The 18,332-nt window shown below is 43.0% G+C and overlaps 1 protein-coding gene across 4 annotated transcripts in view; it reads right to left on the reverse strand.

Annotated features, from left to right (window-relative positions):
* Window positions 1-18,332, reverse strand: part of LOC141073436 (uncharacterized) — a 39,044-nt gene that overhangs the window by 11,849 nt on the left and 8,863 nt on the right. For 3 of the 4 annotated variants that reach the window (XM_073560641.1, XM_073560643.1, XM_073560640.1), the window contains exons 7-15: window positions 15,161-15,241; window positions 13,336-13,361; window positions 12,037-12,304; window positions 11,044-11,238; window positions 9,531-9,587; window positions 9,393-9,415; window positions 8,158-8,440; window positions 6,340-6,534; window positions 5,756-5,799 (exon numbers count right to left, since the gene is read on the reverse strand). In XM_073560641.1, the coding sequence (XP_073416742.1) occupies window positions 5,756-5,799; window positions 6,340-6,534; window positions 8,158-8,440; window positions 9,393-9,415; window positions 9,531-9,587; window positions 11,044-11,238; window positions 12,037-12,304; window positions 13,336-13,361; window positions 15,161-15,241 (1,172 nt within the window). The remainder of the gene's footprint in view (window positions 1-5,755; window positions 5,800-6,339; window positions 6,535-8,157; window positions 8,441-9,392; window positions 9,416-9,530; window positions 9,588-11,043; window positions 11,239-12,036; window positions 12,305-13,335; window positions 13,362-15,160; window positions 15,242-18,332) is intronic. The other variant, XM_073560642.1, reaches the window with a different exon arrangement.

The following is an 18,332-nucleotide window of genomic DNA, read 5'->3' on the forward strand; positions in this document are numbered from 1 at the left end:
CCAGGTGTATACCGGATGTATCATAGATGACATATTACTCCAGGTCTATACCGCATATACAATAGATGACATATTACCCCAGGTCTATATTATTATTATTTATTTATAAAGGACCGTTGATTCCATGGTGCTGCACATGAGAAGGCGTTACATACAAATTACAGATATCACTTACAGTAAACTAACAATCACAGACTGATACAGAGGAGAGAGGACCCTGCCCTTTCGGGCTTACATGCTACAGGATGGTGAAGGAGACAGTAGGTTGGGGGGTTGCAACAGCTCCAGTGATGGTGAGGCGGTAGCTCCAGTAGTTGTGAGGAGGAAGCGGGGATCATTGCAGGCTGTAGGCTTTCCTGAAGAAATGGGTTTTCAGGTTCCGTCTGAAGGATCCGAGTGTGGTTGATAGTCGGACGTGTTGGGGCAAAGAATTCCAGAGGATGGGGGCTATTCGGGAGAAGTCTTGGAGGCGGTTGGGTGAGGAGCGAATATCTATACCGGATGTATCATAGATGACATATTACCCCGGGCCTATGCCAGATGTATCATAGATGACATATTACCCCAGGCATATACCAGATGTATCATATATGACATATTACCCCAGGTCTATACCGGATGTATCATAGATGACATATTACCCCGGGTATATAGCAGATGTATCATAGATGACATATTACCCCAGGTGTATACCAGATGTATCATAGATGACATATTACCCCAGGCATATACCAGATGTACCATATATGACATATTACCCCAGGTCTATATCGGATGTATCATAGATGACATATTACACCAGGTCTATACCGGATATATAATAGATGGCATAGTACCCCGGGTATATACCAGATGTATCATAGATGACATATTACCCCAAGTCTATTCCGGATGTATCATAGATGACATATTAACCCAGGTCTATACCGGATGTATCATAGATGACATATTACCCCAGGTCTATACCGGATGTATCATAGATGACATATTACCCCAGGTCTATACCGGATGTATCATAGATGATATATTACCCCAGGTCTATACCGGATGTATCATAGATGACATATTACCCCAAGGTCTATACCGGATGTATCATAGATGATATATTACCCCAGGTCTATACCGGATGTATCATAGATGACATATTATCCCGGGTCTATACCGGATGCATCATAGATGACATATTACCCCAGGTCTATACCGGATGTATCATAGATGACATATTACCCCAGGTCTATACCAGATGAATCATAGATGACATATTACCCCAGGTCTATACTGGATGTATCATAGATGACATATTACCCCAGGTCTAGACCGGATGTATCATAGATGATATATTACCCCAGGTCTATACCGGATGTATCATAGATGACATATTACCCCGGGTCTATACCGGATGTATCATAGATGACATATTACCCCGGGTCTATACCGGATGTATCATAGATGACATATTACCCCAGGTCTATACCGGATGTATCATAGATGACATATTACCCCAGGTGTATACCGGATGTATCATAGATGACATATTACCCCAGGTCTATACCGGATGTATCATAGATGACATATTACCCCAGGTCTATACCGGATGTATCATAAATGACATATTACCCCAGGTCTATACCGGATGTATCATAGATGACATATTACCCCGGGTCTATACCGGATGTAGCATAGATGACATATTACCCCAGGTCTATACCGGATGTATCATAGATGACATATTACCCCAGGTCTATACTGGATGTATCATAGATGACATGTTACCCCAGGTGTATACCAGATGTATCATAGATGACATATTACTCCAGGTATAGACCGGATGTATTATAGATGACATATTACCCCAGGTCTATACCGGATGTATCATAGATGACATATTACCCCAGGTTTATACCGGATGTATCATAGATGACATATTACCCCAGGTCTATACCGGATGTATCATAGATGACATATTACCCCAGGTGTATACCAGATGTATCATAGATGACATATTACCCCATGTCTATACCGGATGTATCATAGATAACATATTACCCCAAGTGTATACCGGATGTATCATAGATGACATATTACCCCAGGTCTATACCGGATGTATCATAGATGACATATTACCCCAGGTCTATACCAGATGTATCATAGATGACATATTACCCCAGGTGTATACCGGATGTATCATAGATGACATATTACTCCAGGTCTATACCGCATATACAATAGATGACATATTACCCCAGGTCTATATTATTATTATTTATTTATAAAGGACCGTTGATTCCATGGTGCTGCACATGAGAAGGCGTTACATACAAATTACAGATATCACTTACAGTAAACTAACAATCACAGACTGATACAGAGGAGAGAGGACCCTGCCCTTTCGGGCTTACATGCTACAGGATGGTGAAGGAGACAGTAGGTTGGGGGGTTGCAACAGCTCCAGTGATGGTGAGGCGGTAGCTCCAGTAGTTGTGAGGAGGAAGCGGGGATCATTGCAGGCTGTAGGCTTTCCTGAAGAAATGGGTTTTCAGGTTCCGTCTGAAGGATCCGAGTGTGGTTGATAGTCGGACGTGTTGGGGCAAAGAATTCCAGAGGATGGGGGCTATTCGGGAGAAGTCTTGGAGGCGGTTGGGTGAGGAGCGAATATCTATACCGGATGTATCATAGATGACATATTACCCCGGGCCTATGCCAGATGTATCATAGATGACATATTACCCCAGGTATATACCAGATGTATCACATATGACATATTACCCCAGGTCTATACCGGATGTATCATAGATGACATATTACCCCGGGTATATAGCAGATGTATCATAGATGACATATTACCCCAGGTGTATACCAGATGTATCATAGATGACATATTACCCCAGGCATATACCAGATGTACCATATATGACATATTACCCCAGGTCTATATCGGATGTATCATAGATGACATATTACCCCGGGTCTATACCGGATATATAATAGATGGCATAGTACCCCGGGTATATACCAGATGTATCATAGATGACATATTACCCCAAGTCTATTCCGGATGTATCATAGATGACATATTAACCCAGGTCAATACCGGCTGTATCATAGATGACATATTACACCAGGTCTATACCGGATGTATCATAGATGACATATTACCCCAGGTCTATACCGGATGTATCACAGATGACATATTAACCCAGGTCTATACCGGATGTATCATAGATGACATATTACCCCAGGTCTATACCGGATGTATCATTGATGACATATTACCCCAGGTCTATACCGGATGTATCATAGATGACATATTACCCCAGGTCCATACCCGATGAATCATAGATGATATATTACCCCAGGTCTATACCGGATGTATCATAGATGACATATTACCCCAGGTCTTTACCGGATGTATCATAGATGATATATTACCCCAGGTCTATACCGGATGTATCATAGATGACATATTACCCCTGGTCTATACCCGATGAATCATAGATGATATATTACCCCAGGTCTATACTGGATGTATTATAGATGACATATTACCCCAGGTCTAGACCGGATGTATCATAGATGATATATTACCCCAGGTCTATACCGGATGTATCATAGATGACATATTACCCCGGGTCTATACCGGATGTATCATAGATGACATATTACCCCGGGTCTATACCGGATGTATCATAGATGACATATTACCCCAGGTCTATACTGGATGTATCATAGATGACATATTACCCCAGGTGTATACCGGATGTATCATAGATGACATATTACCCCAGGTCTATACCGGATGTATCATAGATGACATATTACCCCAGGTCTATACCGGATGTATCATAGATGACATATTACCCAAGGTCTATACCGGATGTATCATAGATGACATATTACCCCGGGTCTATACCGGATGTAGCATAGATGACATATTACCCCAGGTCTATACCGGATGTATCATAGATGACATATTACCCCAGGTCTATACCGGATGTATCATAGATGACATGTTACCCCAGGTGTATACCGGATGTATCATAGATGACATATTACCCCAGGTGTATACCAGATGTATCATAGATGACATATTACTCCAGGTCTAGACCGGATGTATCATAGATGACATATTACCCCAGGTCTATACCGGATGTATCATAGATGACATATTACCCCAGGTTTATACCGGATGTATCATAGATGACATATTACCCCAGGTCTATACCGGATGTATCATAGATGACATATTACCCCAGGTGTATACCGGATGTATCATAGATGACATATTACCCCAGGTAAATACCAGATGTATCATAGATGACATATTACCCCAGGTAAATACCAGATGTATCATAGATGACATATTACCCCATGTCTATACCGGATGTATCATAGATGACATATTACCCCAAGTGTATACCGGATGTATCATAGATGATATATTACCCCAAGTGTATACCAGATGTATCATAGATGACATATTACCCCAGGTCTATACCGGATGTATCATAGATGACATATTACCCCAGGTCTATACCAGATGTATCATAGATGACATATTACCCCAGGTGTATACCGGATGTATCATAGATGACATATTACCCCAGGTCTATACCAGATGTATCATAGATGACATATTACCCCAGGTGTATACCGGATGTATCATAGATGACATATTACTCCAGGTCTATACCGCATATACAATAGATGACATATTACCCCAGGTCTATATTATTATTATTTATTTATAAAGGACCGTTGATTCCATGGTGCTGCACATGAGAAGGCGTTACATACAAATTACAGATATCACTTACAGTAAACTAACAATCACAGACTGATACAGAGGAGAGAGGACCCTGCCCTTTCGGGCTTACATGCTACAGGATGGTGAAGGAGACAGTAGGTTGGGGGGTTGCAACAGCTCCAGTGATGGTGAGGCGGTAGCTCCAGTAGTTGTGAGGAGGAAGCGGGGATCATTGCAGGCTGTAGGCTTTCCTGAAGAAATGGGTTTTCAGGTTCCGTCTGAAGGATCCGAGTGTGGTTGATAGTCGGACGTGTTGGGGCAAAGAATTCCAGAGGATGGGGGCTATTCGGGAGAAGTCTTGGAGGCGGTTGGGTGAGGAGCGAATATCTATACCGGATGTATCATAGATGACATATTACCCCGGGCCTATGCCAGATGTATCATAGATGACATATTACCCCAGGTATATACCAGATGTATCATATATGACATATTACCCCAGGTCTATATCGGATGTATCATAGATGACATATTACCCCAGGTCTATACTGGATGTATCATAGATGACATATTACCCTGGGTCTACACCGGGTGTATCATAGATGACATATTACCCCAGGTCTATACCGGATGCATCATAGATGACATATTACCCCAGGTCTATACCGGATGTATCATAGATGATATATTACCCCAGGTCTATACCGGATGTATCATAGATGACATATTACCCCAGGGCTATACCGGATGTATCATAGATGACATATTACCCCAGGTCTATATCGGATGTATCATAGATGACATATTACCCCAGGTCTAAACTGGATGTATCATAGATGACATATTACCCTGGGTCTACACCGGGTGTATCATAGATGACATATTACCCCAGGTCTATACCGGATGCATCATAGATGACATATCATGCCAAGTTTATATTTGTTGTAGCCATTTTGTAGCTGGACATAATTAGTTTACTGAAAATATGTTTGTGGATCTTTTGTTACTCACATTTTCTTGCCGTGATGTTTCGGGTTGATTCTCAATGCTCCCATCTGTAAAAGAATCAGGATGGTTTCTGTGTAACTATTAGTAGTTAGAGCAGAACAGGAGGTCCATAAACTGAGAAGGATCTCGTATTGCTGTCTCATGTGTAGTATGTATTTACGGTTCTGAGGAATGGTTTTGGGCCAAAGTGGTTTCGCCCATATGTGACCACAGTAGACATGAAGGTTGGACTTAAGAGAAATGAGGCAGGGTCTAAATACATGGTTACTTTGATGAGTAAAAATGGTTCTAAACTTTAGAAACAGCCAAGTTATGGTCTAAACACCCATGAATGGAATAGCAGGTATTCATAACACACTGTGCCGATGGGACAAGGTGTAGATGACTGTGAAATGTACAGAATTATACCACAAATTTATGAGGAATTTAAAAAAGGAGATAGAAAGTCTGTAAGTAATAACATGGTAAATGCTCCAACGTATCATGGCCGGCTTGCCGACACCCAAGGAAAGATCACTGCTTAGCGCATGAGGTGCCCAGATTGATGGAATGTTCCCAGACAGCTAATAATCAGGATATGATCGTACCTGCACCTTGGAGAAGAGCCTTTACTTTATCCATATTCTTTCTCAATAATGCCGGGTCCATCTTGTCGTCGTGTGACACCAGCAGTAAGTCAGCGGCCCGCTCTGCAATGCTGGGCTGTTCCTGTAGGATACTCGTTTGCTGGCTATCACTACTGTCCTCCAGATCATCAATGATCACCAGAAGATTCTCCTTCCCTGTACAAAGGAGAGGTGCCAGATCAACCTTCAAGCAATCTATGTAACTTGTCCCAAAGTTTTAGGGTTTAGAAATTATATTTGCCTTTTTCATTTTAGGAATTTTTGTCAAATTGGATCCATTTAATCAATGATGCAGATGAAGACAGAAGGACCCCACCGACCATTGTTACAAATGTTATTGTAGCTATCTTGGTTCCATTATGTGTCAGTTTTTAGAATGAAAAGAAAGTCTATCATGGAGAACTTTATTTTTTTCTTTCTTAAAGCATAAAGTATATAATGGGACCCAGATAGTCCCCATAAAAGTCAGTGGGCCCTTCTGAAGCTGCAAAGCAGAACTGACCAAATTCCTAAACGCAGATGTGCACTGAGCTTTACTAGAATGCCCCATTTTAAGAGATTCACTACTTTCATCTACAAGACCACACATAAGATTAGTACTGGCGGTGATAACCTGACACTGAAGCAGATCAAGCCGAGCCAACAAGGAAATCCTACAACTATCAGCTGTTATCACCTCTGGTGTCTCCTATATCGTCTTCTGGGAGGGTGAAACCTCTGCAGCTCGATTGTGAAGTTGTCCGGCAGAGGCTTCAGTTCTGTACAACTTTCACAGCCTTTTCGAAAACTCCTGATGGCTATGGCTAGTAGAGGTGAGAAAATCAATGTGACTTAAGTCGAATCAATATTGATTTTTGGGAAATTCAGGGATCCTATGAATTCAAATAGTTTGCTAAATGCTAAAGAAAAAACACAATGCAGAAGATTGCTTCACCCAGAGAAAGATCACGTAACCTCTGGGGCACTTGGGTGGGCTTTCCCATAATGACTTCTAGCAATCACATAAGGTGGTACAGCACAGATAATCAGGGTATTACAGCCTGTACAAAAGCTGAAGCAGGGAATGCAGCAGCCAGTGTGTGGAGAATTTATCTAGTCAACGGATGACAGATCACAGATTAACAATAGAAATCAGGGCCCCTGGAAGAAGCCTGTGCGAAACGCGCGTAGGGGTGAGGGAGGACACGCTACACTGCGCCACCAATGCTCCACTAATTGAGGTAATATCATAGGTGTCCCATTTTTTATACTTACATCGGAATTACCCTGGCTATTTAGATTAGCGCTTTTTATTTTCATGGCCGTGATATTTTTTTAAAGTATAGCTATATGGGTATAGTGGTAAAAACAACACCTTATGCTGCTACGTTATCTCTCTACCTTGAAATCATAATATATTATCATTTCCCGCCTCCTGCATCATGTTCTGTAGAGAGGTTGTACCTGTTACTGTCTTTATATATGCTATCATGCTAAGAAATATTCAATGTTATTCTTAGTCATGTTCCTTAGTATACGTTTCTAAGTCTTTAAGGGTAACACAACAATTGTTATACAGTTATATACTGTATGATAAATTACATTGTTTAGGTGAAAACCTTCTATAATGATGGTCTTCACATCCCTTCAATGTGACCATCGGAGACTGGTTCTTCTCCAGTATCACAGAGATCTTCTTCCATGTAACACTTTCCTGAATGTGTGGTGAGATAATATCTGTAACCAGGCTCAACATAGTCATTGTGCTCTGGACGTGTCCATCCACATCTCATCTCTTACCAAGTATCATCTGAAGAGTTTCCAGCTCCTCATCGTACAGAGAATCGGTCACATCGGTGACGTTGACTGTTCCTCTGTTTTTGCTGTGATAGAGGATCCCGAATGTGCAGTGATTGATGTCGTCTATAAGGTTCTGCGTTGTCTGTTTATTAAAGATCAAGCAACTTTTGATGTTTGCAACATGAGAACTGAATTCCTCCGACTTGAGCATTTCCACCAGCCAGGAGTAGTCCTTCTTAGTCGATCTGGAGAAGATTCCAACCTGATGACGTTTTATTTCTCGCTTTTAATGAAAAAGAGAACATATAGATAATGTTATGAAGTGTCGGATTGGAAAACTCAAGAGGAGTCACATCAACCCTCACATTTTCTCACAAGTGTCCGACAACAACCAGTGATACTGTATCTCAGCTCTCACAGTCACCACTATGGACTGCAGGGTCAGGATCTGTACAGGAACCGGCAGGGTCAGTTGCAGTTTTTAGTTTGCCACCTATTTCCCCAAGTGAGATGCTACTCTATCATTACAGCAGTAGAATGGTCCTATGAAGCATACATGGCCAGACGCGGCCATCTGGTAGACATAAATGGCCAGTGCTGACACTTGAGAAGTGCCGGAACAAAAAGGCATGAGACATGTTGCAAGGAGGACAAGATGCTAGACAAACTAGAACACGTAATGTTTCTATAACACAGGTCAGACCTAGAACTATAAGAGTTGAAGGGATCAGCAGAGGCAGTAAGTCGTCACCTGGACTTATACCAAGTCACGACCTGAAGAAGACTGCGCTGGTTTATAGGCAAGCTTCAAGGGAACATGTCAGAAAATGAAGGATTGGTTCTACTGTGGATGAATCGAGGGATGAAGAGTCTATCCAGAGGTATTGAGCATGTGACCATAAGAATCAAATGTGTAAGCAGAGGTGTCTATTGTGTGAACAGCATTATGGTTCGTGTGAGCATGAATGTATCTCCCCTGACAAGACAAGAGAAAGTCTATTAATGTATGGAGCTTCCTGTGGCCTGCGGTGGGAGACCGGACTGAGGCTTGCAGACCAGTGGTGTGCGTAGTTGATGGACTACTGCCGGGGTCTTGGTGTTTTGACTGCCAACAGAAGTTGGAGCTGGCTGAGGGAAGTCCTGAGGCTTCAGCATGGAAGCTTGAAACCACTGACTCCATGTCCTCTGTGGTGTTGCCTCTTTGCACCTGCTTACAATAGTTTATTACTTCTTACCTGTGATGAGTGATCTCCGTTCCCTGTGGAGTAGAGTGATAGCAGAACTGTAGTTATTCCATGATCCTGTCACATTGATGTGTAAAACAATTCTAGAATTTACATAAAGGATTCTACATACAAAAATTGGATCCTTACCAAATTTAGGAAAGATTCTTAGTGACTTTGGGGTTATTGGTTCACGTTTGATCAAATCTGCGGAGAAGGTGTAGTTTATGTTAATACAATGTGTCAGTGACTAGGACAATCAGGCCGGTATGTGCAGATGTCGGAGCAGTGGTGTAGAGTGGGCTGCCAATGCCTGGGACAAGGTAAGTTTTTTGTGCCCCCCTGACCCATGAACCAGTAACACTCCCTGTCCCTTCCACCAGGCCAGTAGTGAACTCCTTAAACCCCCTCACTCATATGCTTAGAAATTTGTACCCTAACATTATCCTTTGAAGTTTTGTTTTGCTATTTCCTAAAATTTTTTAAATAGAAAGTTATAAATCATTTTATTTATTTTTCATTTTTCTATGCAGCAATTTTATTGCTCTATCCCTAGGTCAAAACTAAGCTTAACCCTACATTAAGCCTAACCCTAACCCTAAGCCCAACCCTAATCGACAGACAGTAGCGTACTTCGTTTTATGATAAGTAAAATAGAAAAATCCAACACCAAGAAAAAATGTGTAGTTAAAGTAAGGACATAGTTGTCCAAACCGCGTAAGCTCTGGGACCCCCCCTTCTTTTATTTCTCTATTGTCCTAAGAAATTTTAAATGGATATGATTGAAATGGAATTTTTATAGCTATTCTTTTTTTCTTGATGCCAATTTTTTATATTTTTCTTATCTGTTGCTGCCAGGGACTGGCCCTGTTTCATCCGAGCATTATCTACTGGACCTATCATTAATCTGGCAGTTTTTGGTGAGCTGATGTCCTTTTTACACTAAATTTTTCGCCCCCATAGACTTTGGCACATGGAGCAATGCCTCCCACATGCTGCGCCACAATGTGGAAGTGAGCAATGTCAGGCATCAATTTTAAGATCAATTCTAGTTGAAAATCACAGTATCTGGAACTTGTTATGTATCGCTCACTAACTTGGTATCAGTGGTGGAGTTGGGCGAGGAGAGGACCAGGACATGTTAGTGAGACATTTTACTTTATCAGGGTAGTTAGTTACGGGTCTACAGCAATGATCCAACGACCTCTCCTGGGGTGGTGTCTGGGGGGAAGCTTTACTTGAGAAAGGAAGTCATTTTTCCCAAGTCATTACACCATTATAAAGACAGATAAGACTAGGTATTGATTGTACAGATAAATATGAGAATCGTTATAGGAATTACTAACAGAGCTGAATCATTCACAAAGACAATGGTGACATTTATAGTAGAGGAGGACTGGTGGATATTCCCAATATTATGGAGCTTTACAGCAGGCACCTGGCATTGAGTGATCGGTTAGCAAGTTTCATCCTCTTGTATCTATGGAGCTTAGACAATACAGTAGAAGTTGGATCAGAGACTGTCTCTGAACTCTGGTCTCTTGCACACACAACTGTCTTACAGGCAATACAGGTGCAGCAGACCTTATTATATGACTAGCAATGGCCATGAGTGATTTACCAAAACTGAGGCAGAAAAAAACAAAAAATGAAGCTCCCTCACCAGAACCTTTCAGCTGCTTCTCCAGTTCTGCCTTAACCATTTCCACACTCTTCTTCTCCATCTTGTCCCTGTAGGATACAAGCTGTAAATTCATGATTGACTGTGGTGCCCCAAGGTGCGTGTCCAGGATGTGGGACATCCCATAATCAACGCCGTCCTCCAGGTCATCGATGAGAACGACCACATTCTGCTTCCCTGTAGACACACCATAATGGCAGAAGATTCTTATATCCCGAGAATTTCTGACGTAAAGCAGTAATACCACAGGTGTTTTTGGACCTTTGGGAAGAAGCTTTCTTTATTTCTTACTGGTTGGTAGACGTATGATGATATTAATATATAGTTTGGTTTTCTTGTCTAGTACTTTTGTCCAGAAAAACATGAATTGTGGACAAAAGTTGATTTTTGTATTTTTTTTTATTGTGTGTCTGATGGGCTGCCAGAAATATCCTCCCATTCCACCATTCTTAGATGCCACCATGGCATCTAAGAGTCGCAATGAAAGGAGACCAGCTTCATTGGTCTTGGATTAGAGCCTGATGTCGGACACTATTCTCAGGAGTCTGCACCTCAGGATTGTGCAGCCATCGTGTCTGAACCATGAATGCGGAGAACCACCCATAACGGCCACTGTAATACTGCAATGTGATGGTCATCACAGGGGTTGTCCACCTCTTAGGAAGATTAGTTCATTTACCTAAGTGCATCTATTTGGGGCATAAATATATATATTATATATATTTAATATGTATATCTTCATAGTATCGATAAGGTGAGTGCAATGCTTTATATTACTTTCCTAGTTCCACAGCCGTCCCATAGTCTAGTGCAGGTTGATGGGACGAGGTCCACGCCCTTGGTGGTGGGGGAATGTTCAGTTTCAATCTATTCTCTCTAATTTCTTACATATTTTTCTTCTTTTGTTTGAGCCTTAATTGATATAATCCAAATAACAATATGAACAGTGAATGTTTGCCGCATCTTGTCACTTACCGAGCGTAGAATAAAGAGTCTCCAGCTCCAGATCGCACTGTATAGTGGTCACTGTGTTCCTCTCCATCTTCTGGGTTTGGTAGAAGATCCCGAATGTGCATTTCCTGACTTCTTGTATGAACTCCCTGACTGTGTCTTTAGAGATGCGCCATCTCCGGACATCACTGATGTGAGGGTGGAAATCCTTAGATCTGAGAATTTCCACCAGCCAGGAGTAATCACTGTCACTGGATCGGGAGAAGATTCCCACTCGGTGCCCATTTACCACCTGACAATAGAAGAACATGAGGTTCATTATGATGAGAGGTGGAAGATTTCTGGCGCCATCACATGTACTGAGAGTGGAATCAGCACTGGCAATAATATCCTGGTGGAGATGAGGAGGAAGCGTAGGAAGAGCTGAGGTTGAGGAGTAACAAGAGATGAGAAGGAGGAGTAGCAGGAGATGAGGAGAAGGCATAGCAGGAGATGAGGAGGAGGAGTAGCTGGAGATGAGGAGGAGGATTAGTAGGAGATGAAGAGGAGGACTAGTGAGAGATGAGGAGGAGAAGCAGGAGATAAGAAGAAGGCGTAGCAGTTGATGAGGAGGAAAATTAGTAGAAGATGAAGAGGAGGAGTAGTGGGAGATGAGGAGGAGGAGTAGCAGGAGATGAGGAGGAGGTGTAGCAGGAGATGAGGAGGAGGAGTAGCAGGAGATGTGGAGGATTAGTAGGAGATGAAGAGGATTAGTGGGAGATGAGGAGGAGTAGCAGGAGATGAGGAGGAGGAGTAGCAGGAGATGAGGAGAAAGAGTAGCAGGAGATGGGGAGGAGTAGCAGGAGATGAGAAGGAGAATTAGTAGGAGATGATGAAGTGGAGTAGTGGGAGATGAGAAGGAGGAGTAGCAGGAGATGATGAAGAGGAGTAGCAGGAAATGAGGAGTAGTAGCAGGAGATGAAGTGGAGGAGTAGGAGGAGATGAGGAGAACTAGCAGGAGATGAAGAGGCGGAGTAGTGGGAGATGAGGAGGAGGAGTAGCAGGAGATGAAGAGGAGGAGTAGCAGGAGATAAGGAGGAGGAGTAACAGGAGATGATGAGGAAGAGGAGTAGCAAGAGATAAGGTGGTTGTGCAGCAGGAGATGAAAAGGAGAAATAGGGCTGACTGCTGTTTGGCATTTATGTGTTAAATCATTACAAATGATTCTAAGCCTTAACATCTATCCCACATACCCCACAATATATAGAATAAGATATAGATTTGTGGGGTATTACTACATGACACCCCCACTGATTCACGGAAACCTAACCCCAGACCTCTTACCTGGGACAAATGTTCACCAGCGTCACCTGAGGAGGAGACAGAGAAGATGAGACGGCGCCTTCACTTTCAGATCAAACTTTCTGCCTATTTATTTCTACAGATATTGATTTTTAAAGGTGAACTGTGACCTTTAGTATAAAGATTTATTATTTTGCTCCTCCTTCAGAGTGGGACAAAATGTGATTGAATCAGTGTGGAGGAAATGGAGGCAGGAAGGAAGAAGAGCAAGAAAGGAAGGAGACATACAAGTAGAAAAGGAAGGAGCATGGAATGGAGGCGTGTGATAGAAAGATGAATAAAAAAGGGAGAGAATGAAAAGATTAAATAAGAGAAGGTGGGAGAATGTCTAGATGTTATTAAGAAGGAAGCGATTGTAGAAAAAAGAAGGAAAACAGGCAGATATGAAGGTAAGATGAAAGGAAGAAAAGACAAAGGAAGAAATGGGGGAAGGAAGCAGTGGACTAAGGAAGAAAGGGAGGGAGTGAAAAGAGAGAAGAGAGAAAGGGAGTTACAAATAGCGAGAGGGAGGAAGAAAGGAAGGAAGGAAATGAGAAAGGGATGGTAAAACGAAGAAGAGTAATGAGAAATGGAAGAAGGGTGCAAGTAAAGGTGTGCGAAAAGAAGTAAAGGAAAAGGGCAGGGAATGTAAGGAAGATGGGAAGGGGAAAAGTAGATTGAAGGAACTAAGTAAGCAAGAAAGGAAGAAGGGAAGAGATGAAGGGATGAAGAGAGACAAGGGAGGTAAACATTAAGGAAATAAATAAAAAGAGATGTGGGTGAAAAGAAGGAAGGGAGAAAGTAAAGATGAAGGAGAGAAAAAAGGAAGGGAGGAAGAAATTGGATGAAGCCAAAGCAAAAGGGAGGGTGACTGGAAAAAAAGGAGAAAGAGTGGGTTGGAGGAAGGATGGATGAGGTAAAAGGAAGGGAAGCAGGGAGGATGGAAGGTATGGAAAATTGAGGGAGTAAATAAGAAATGTAGAAAGGAAAGAAAGAAGGAAAAAAGTAATGGAGTATGGAAGATAGGATGGGAGGAAAGATGGATGAAAAGGAGGAAGGAAGGAAAGAAGAAAGGAAGGAAGAAAGGAAGGAAGAAAAGAAGGAAGGAAAGAAGGAAGGAAGGAAAGAAGGAAGGAAAGAATGAACAAAGGAAGGAAGGAAAGACGAAAGGAAGGAAGGAAGAAAGGAAGGAAGGAAGGACAGAAGAAAGGAAGGAAGGAAAGAAGTAAAAAAGGAAGAAAAGAAGGAAGGAATGGAGAAGGTAAGATAGAATGCTAGGAAGAATGGAAGTAAGGATGAGAGACAAAGTCTGGAGGGAAAGAAGAAGGGAAGAAGCTTAATGTAGAGATGTAAGGGAGGGTGGTATGAAAAAAAGAAGGAATGGAGGAAAGAAGAAAGGATGAGTTAGAATGAAAAAATAAATTAAGGAATGGTTAAAGGATGGAATGGAAAAAGGAAGTAATGAAGGGAGAGAAGAAGGATGAGAAAGAGGAAAGGCATGGGGATGAAAGTAAGGCAGGGAGGAAGCAGAGGCGGACATATCATTTGTGTAAACTGCAGCCGCACAGGGGTTCAAGAGGTAAGGGGGGCATTTTCACCTCCAAAGCAGGTAAAATTTTGAATTATGATGAAATATTGGACTTCAAGAAGCCCATACTCTATATTGTTCTTGTACATAGGCCCTTTTCTGTCTGTGTCTGTCAATGGGAGAAAGATGGAAATAGGGAAGAAGGGAAGGAAGCAATACAAGGAGGGAGGAGGAGAAGGTGGAAGAAAAGAAGGGAGAAACTAAAAAGGTTGAATTTTCACTTAATTGTAAGATCTTCACCTGTACTGGTGCCATGTTGTGTTTCTTGACGGTGCTGATGATTGTGATTCTTGGTTGTTGTCCCATATACAGAAGATGACTCTGAAATGACCCCACATGTAATAAGGATTGTAGTATCAGGAGTAACATTAATGCTCACCGGTTCTTATTTATAACATGGCATTTAAAATCTGACATTTATTAGGAGGGATGACAGAAGGATGAAATGAAGGAAATAAGGAAGAATGGATAGATGGTTAGGAAGAAGGAATACAGGGAGGGAGGAGAAGGTGGAAGAATAGAAGGGAGAAACTAAATAGGTGGAATTTTCACTTAATTATAAGATCTTCACCTGTACTGGTGCCATGTTATGTTTCTTGATGCTGCTGATGATTGTGATTTTTGGTTGTTGTCCTGTATATGGAATCTATAGAATGTAAACCATGAAATGGTATGGAGGTGGAGGAGACCCTTGGTTGCTCCCACCCTCCTTCCCTGTATGTGGTCATTTATGTGTATTGTCTTATCACTATCTAGTATGGTATATACACTCACTGGCCACTTTATTAGGTACACCATGCTAGTAACGGGTTGGACCCCCTTTTGCCTTCAGAACTGCCTCAATTCTTCGTGGCAGAGATTCAACAAGGTGCTGGAAGCATTCCTCAGAGATTTTGGACCATATTGACATGATGGCATCACACAGTTGGCGCAGATTTGTCGGCTGCACATCCCTGATGCGAATCTCCCTTTCCACCACATCCCAAAGATGCTCTATTGGATTGAGATCTGGTGACTGAGGAGGCCATTTGAGTACAGTAAACTCATTGTCATGTTCAAGAAACCAATCTGAGATGATTCAAGCTTTATGACATGGCGCATTATCCTGCTGAAAGTAGCCATCAGATGTTGGGTACATTGTGGTCATAAAGGGATGGACATGGTCAGCAACAATACTCAGGTAGGCTGTGGCGTTGCAACGATGCTCAATTGGTACCAAGGGGCCCAAAGAGTGCCAAGAAAAAATTCCCCACACCATGACACCACCACCACCAGCCTGAACCGTTGATACAAGGCAGGATGGATCCATGCTTTCATGTTGTTTACGCCAAATTCTGACCCTACCATCCGAATGTCGCAGCAGAAATCGAGACTCATCAGACCAGGCAACGTTTTTCCAATCTTCTACTGTCCAATTTCGATGAGCTTGTGCAAATTGTAGCCTCAGTTTCCTGTTCTTAGCTGAGAGGAGTGGTACCCAGTGTGGTCTTCTGCTGCTGTAGCCCATCTGCCTCAAAGTTCGACGCACTGTGCGTTCAGAGATGCTCTTCTGCCTACCTTGGTTGTAACGGGTGGCAATTTGAGTCACTGTTGCCTTTCTATCAGCTCGAACCAGTCTGCCCATTCTCCTCTGACCTCTGGCATCAACATGGCATTTCCAGCCACAGAACTGCCGCTCACTGGATTTTTTTTCTTTTTCGGACCATTCTCTGTAAACCCTAGAGATGGTTGTGCGTGAAAATCCCAGTAGATCAGCAGTTTCTGAAATTCTCAGACCAGCCCTTCTGGCACCAACAATCATGCCACGTTCAAAGGCACTCAAATCACCTTTCTTCCCCATACTGATGCTCGGTTTGAACTGCAGGAGATTGTCTTGACCATGTCTACATGCCTAAATGCACTGAGTTGCCGCCATGTGATTGGCTGATTAGAAATTAAGTCTTAACACACAGTTGGACAGGTATACCTAATAAAGTGGCCAGTGAGTGTATATAATAGTCACTCTATGTATTAATGTAATGTGTTATGCTGTGCTGTGTTTGCTTTGTCATTTTGTATCACCATTGTCTATTGTAATGTATATAGTTTAGGGATAGTGAGGGATTAACACAGGAGACTGGCCCAGCAGCCTCACAGCAGGCAGGAAGTCCCTGTCTGCAGTTCAGTGCCCTGGCAGGCTTGCCTGTGGTAGTGTGTGCTCCCCTGCTGGGAGCTGGCCATACCCCTGGAGGGGATTGAGCTGCCACTGGACTGTTGAGCAGCGGGCTCAAGGACCAGGTGTGAGCCCCACCAGAGACTTTTAGCTCCGGAGAGCCTACTGGGGTTTATTGCTTGGACTGTTACAACCGTTGCTGGAGATAGGGACAGCTCAGGAATTGTACCTTAGTTTCTTCATCATCTTTATTAAATACCAGTTGCCACTGTTGGGCCCTAAAGAGTGTGATGTGGGGTGCATCTGTAGCAAGGGCAATCGGGGTGGTAGTCCTGACTGAGCTCACCCACAAAACACAGTCCAAAGACACCTCGGCCCCTTGCGCATAAAAGGACGGAGACAGCTTCCCCACAGATGAACTTTTCTTCTCCAGTTACGGTAGTCCAGGCAATTAAAGTCCAAGAACGCAGCTGGGGTCCAACAGGGAATAACTTTTAATAAAACAGTGATGAAAAAGAAAAGTGCAACACTGGCTTCCTGCTCTCTCCCTGACACTGTCCATGACCGTACCCACAACGGCCACAGTAGCTGAAATTAAGCAGTAGTCCACTCTCTGGGATCTGGACGCTTATAGTCCATTCAGCGGGGGCCCTTCCACAGTTCTGGGGCCCATTTTGTGGTCCTAAAGTCATTTTGAGTCTGGTGCAACAGATCCTCTCCCCTCCAGGAGTCTGGCAATGCCCCGGCCGCTAATACACATCTGCCCTGGGCTGGCATGCCCAGGCTACTGAACTGGAAGCAGCAGCTTCCTGCCACCTTCTAGAGGTTGAAAGGCCAGCCCACAAAGTTAACCAGTTCCTTTCCCTAAGATAACATACATGGCAATGTGGCGCCCCTGAGGGTTCTGTCACCACAGAGGTACTGCACCTTCTCCGAAGGTGTAGTGCCCCACCATCCAGGTAAGGTGGGAGCTCCGTTGCCACACTCCAACACTCGCATCCCACACAACAGGGTAGTTCAGCACAACCACATTGCGGCTCCATGCTCAGAGGGTAGCAGAGCACCTTTGGTGGTTCCCTGCTTGGAACACTGGACGTGCTGGGAGGTGGGTGGAGTTGAGATACATATAAAAGATTGGGAAGGTTTAGAATTACAGGTCAGTCAGTAGAGAGGTCAGTCAGTAGGACAGTCAGTCAGGAGAGTCTGAGGACGAATCGTTCTGACAGGATGTCAGAGGAGCAAGGAGATCCCTGGAAGAGG

Source organism: Dendrobates tinctorius, unplaced genomic scaffold (genome assembly GCF_039654945.1).
Source record: "Dendrobates tinctorius isolate UK_male_01 unplaced genomic scaffold, ASM3965494v1 ptg000301l, whole genome shotgun sequence".
Taxonomy (NCBI): domain Eukaryota; kingdom Metazoa; phylum Chordata; class Amphibia; order Anura; family Dendrobatidae; genus Dendrobates; species Dendrobates tinctorius.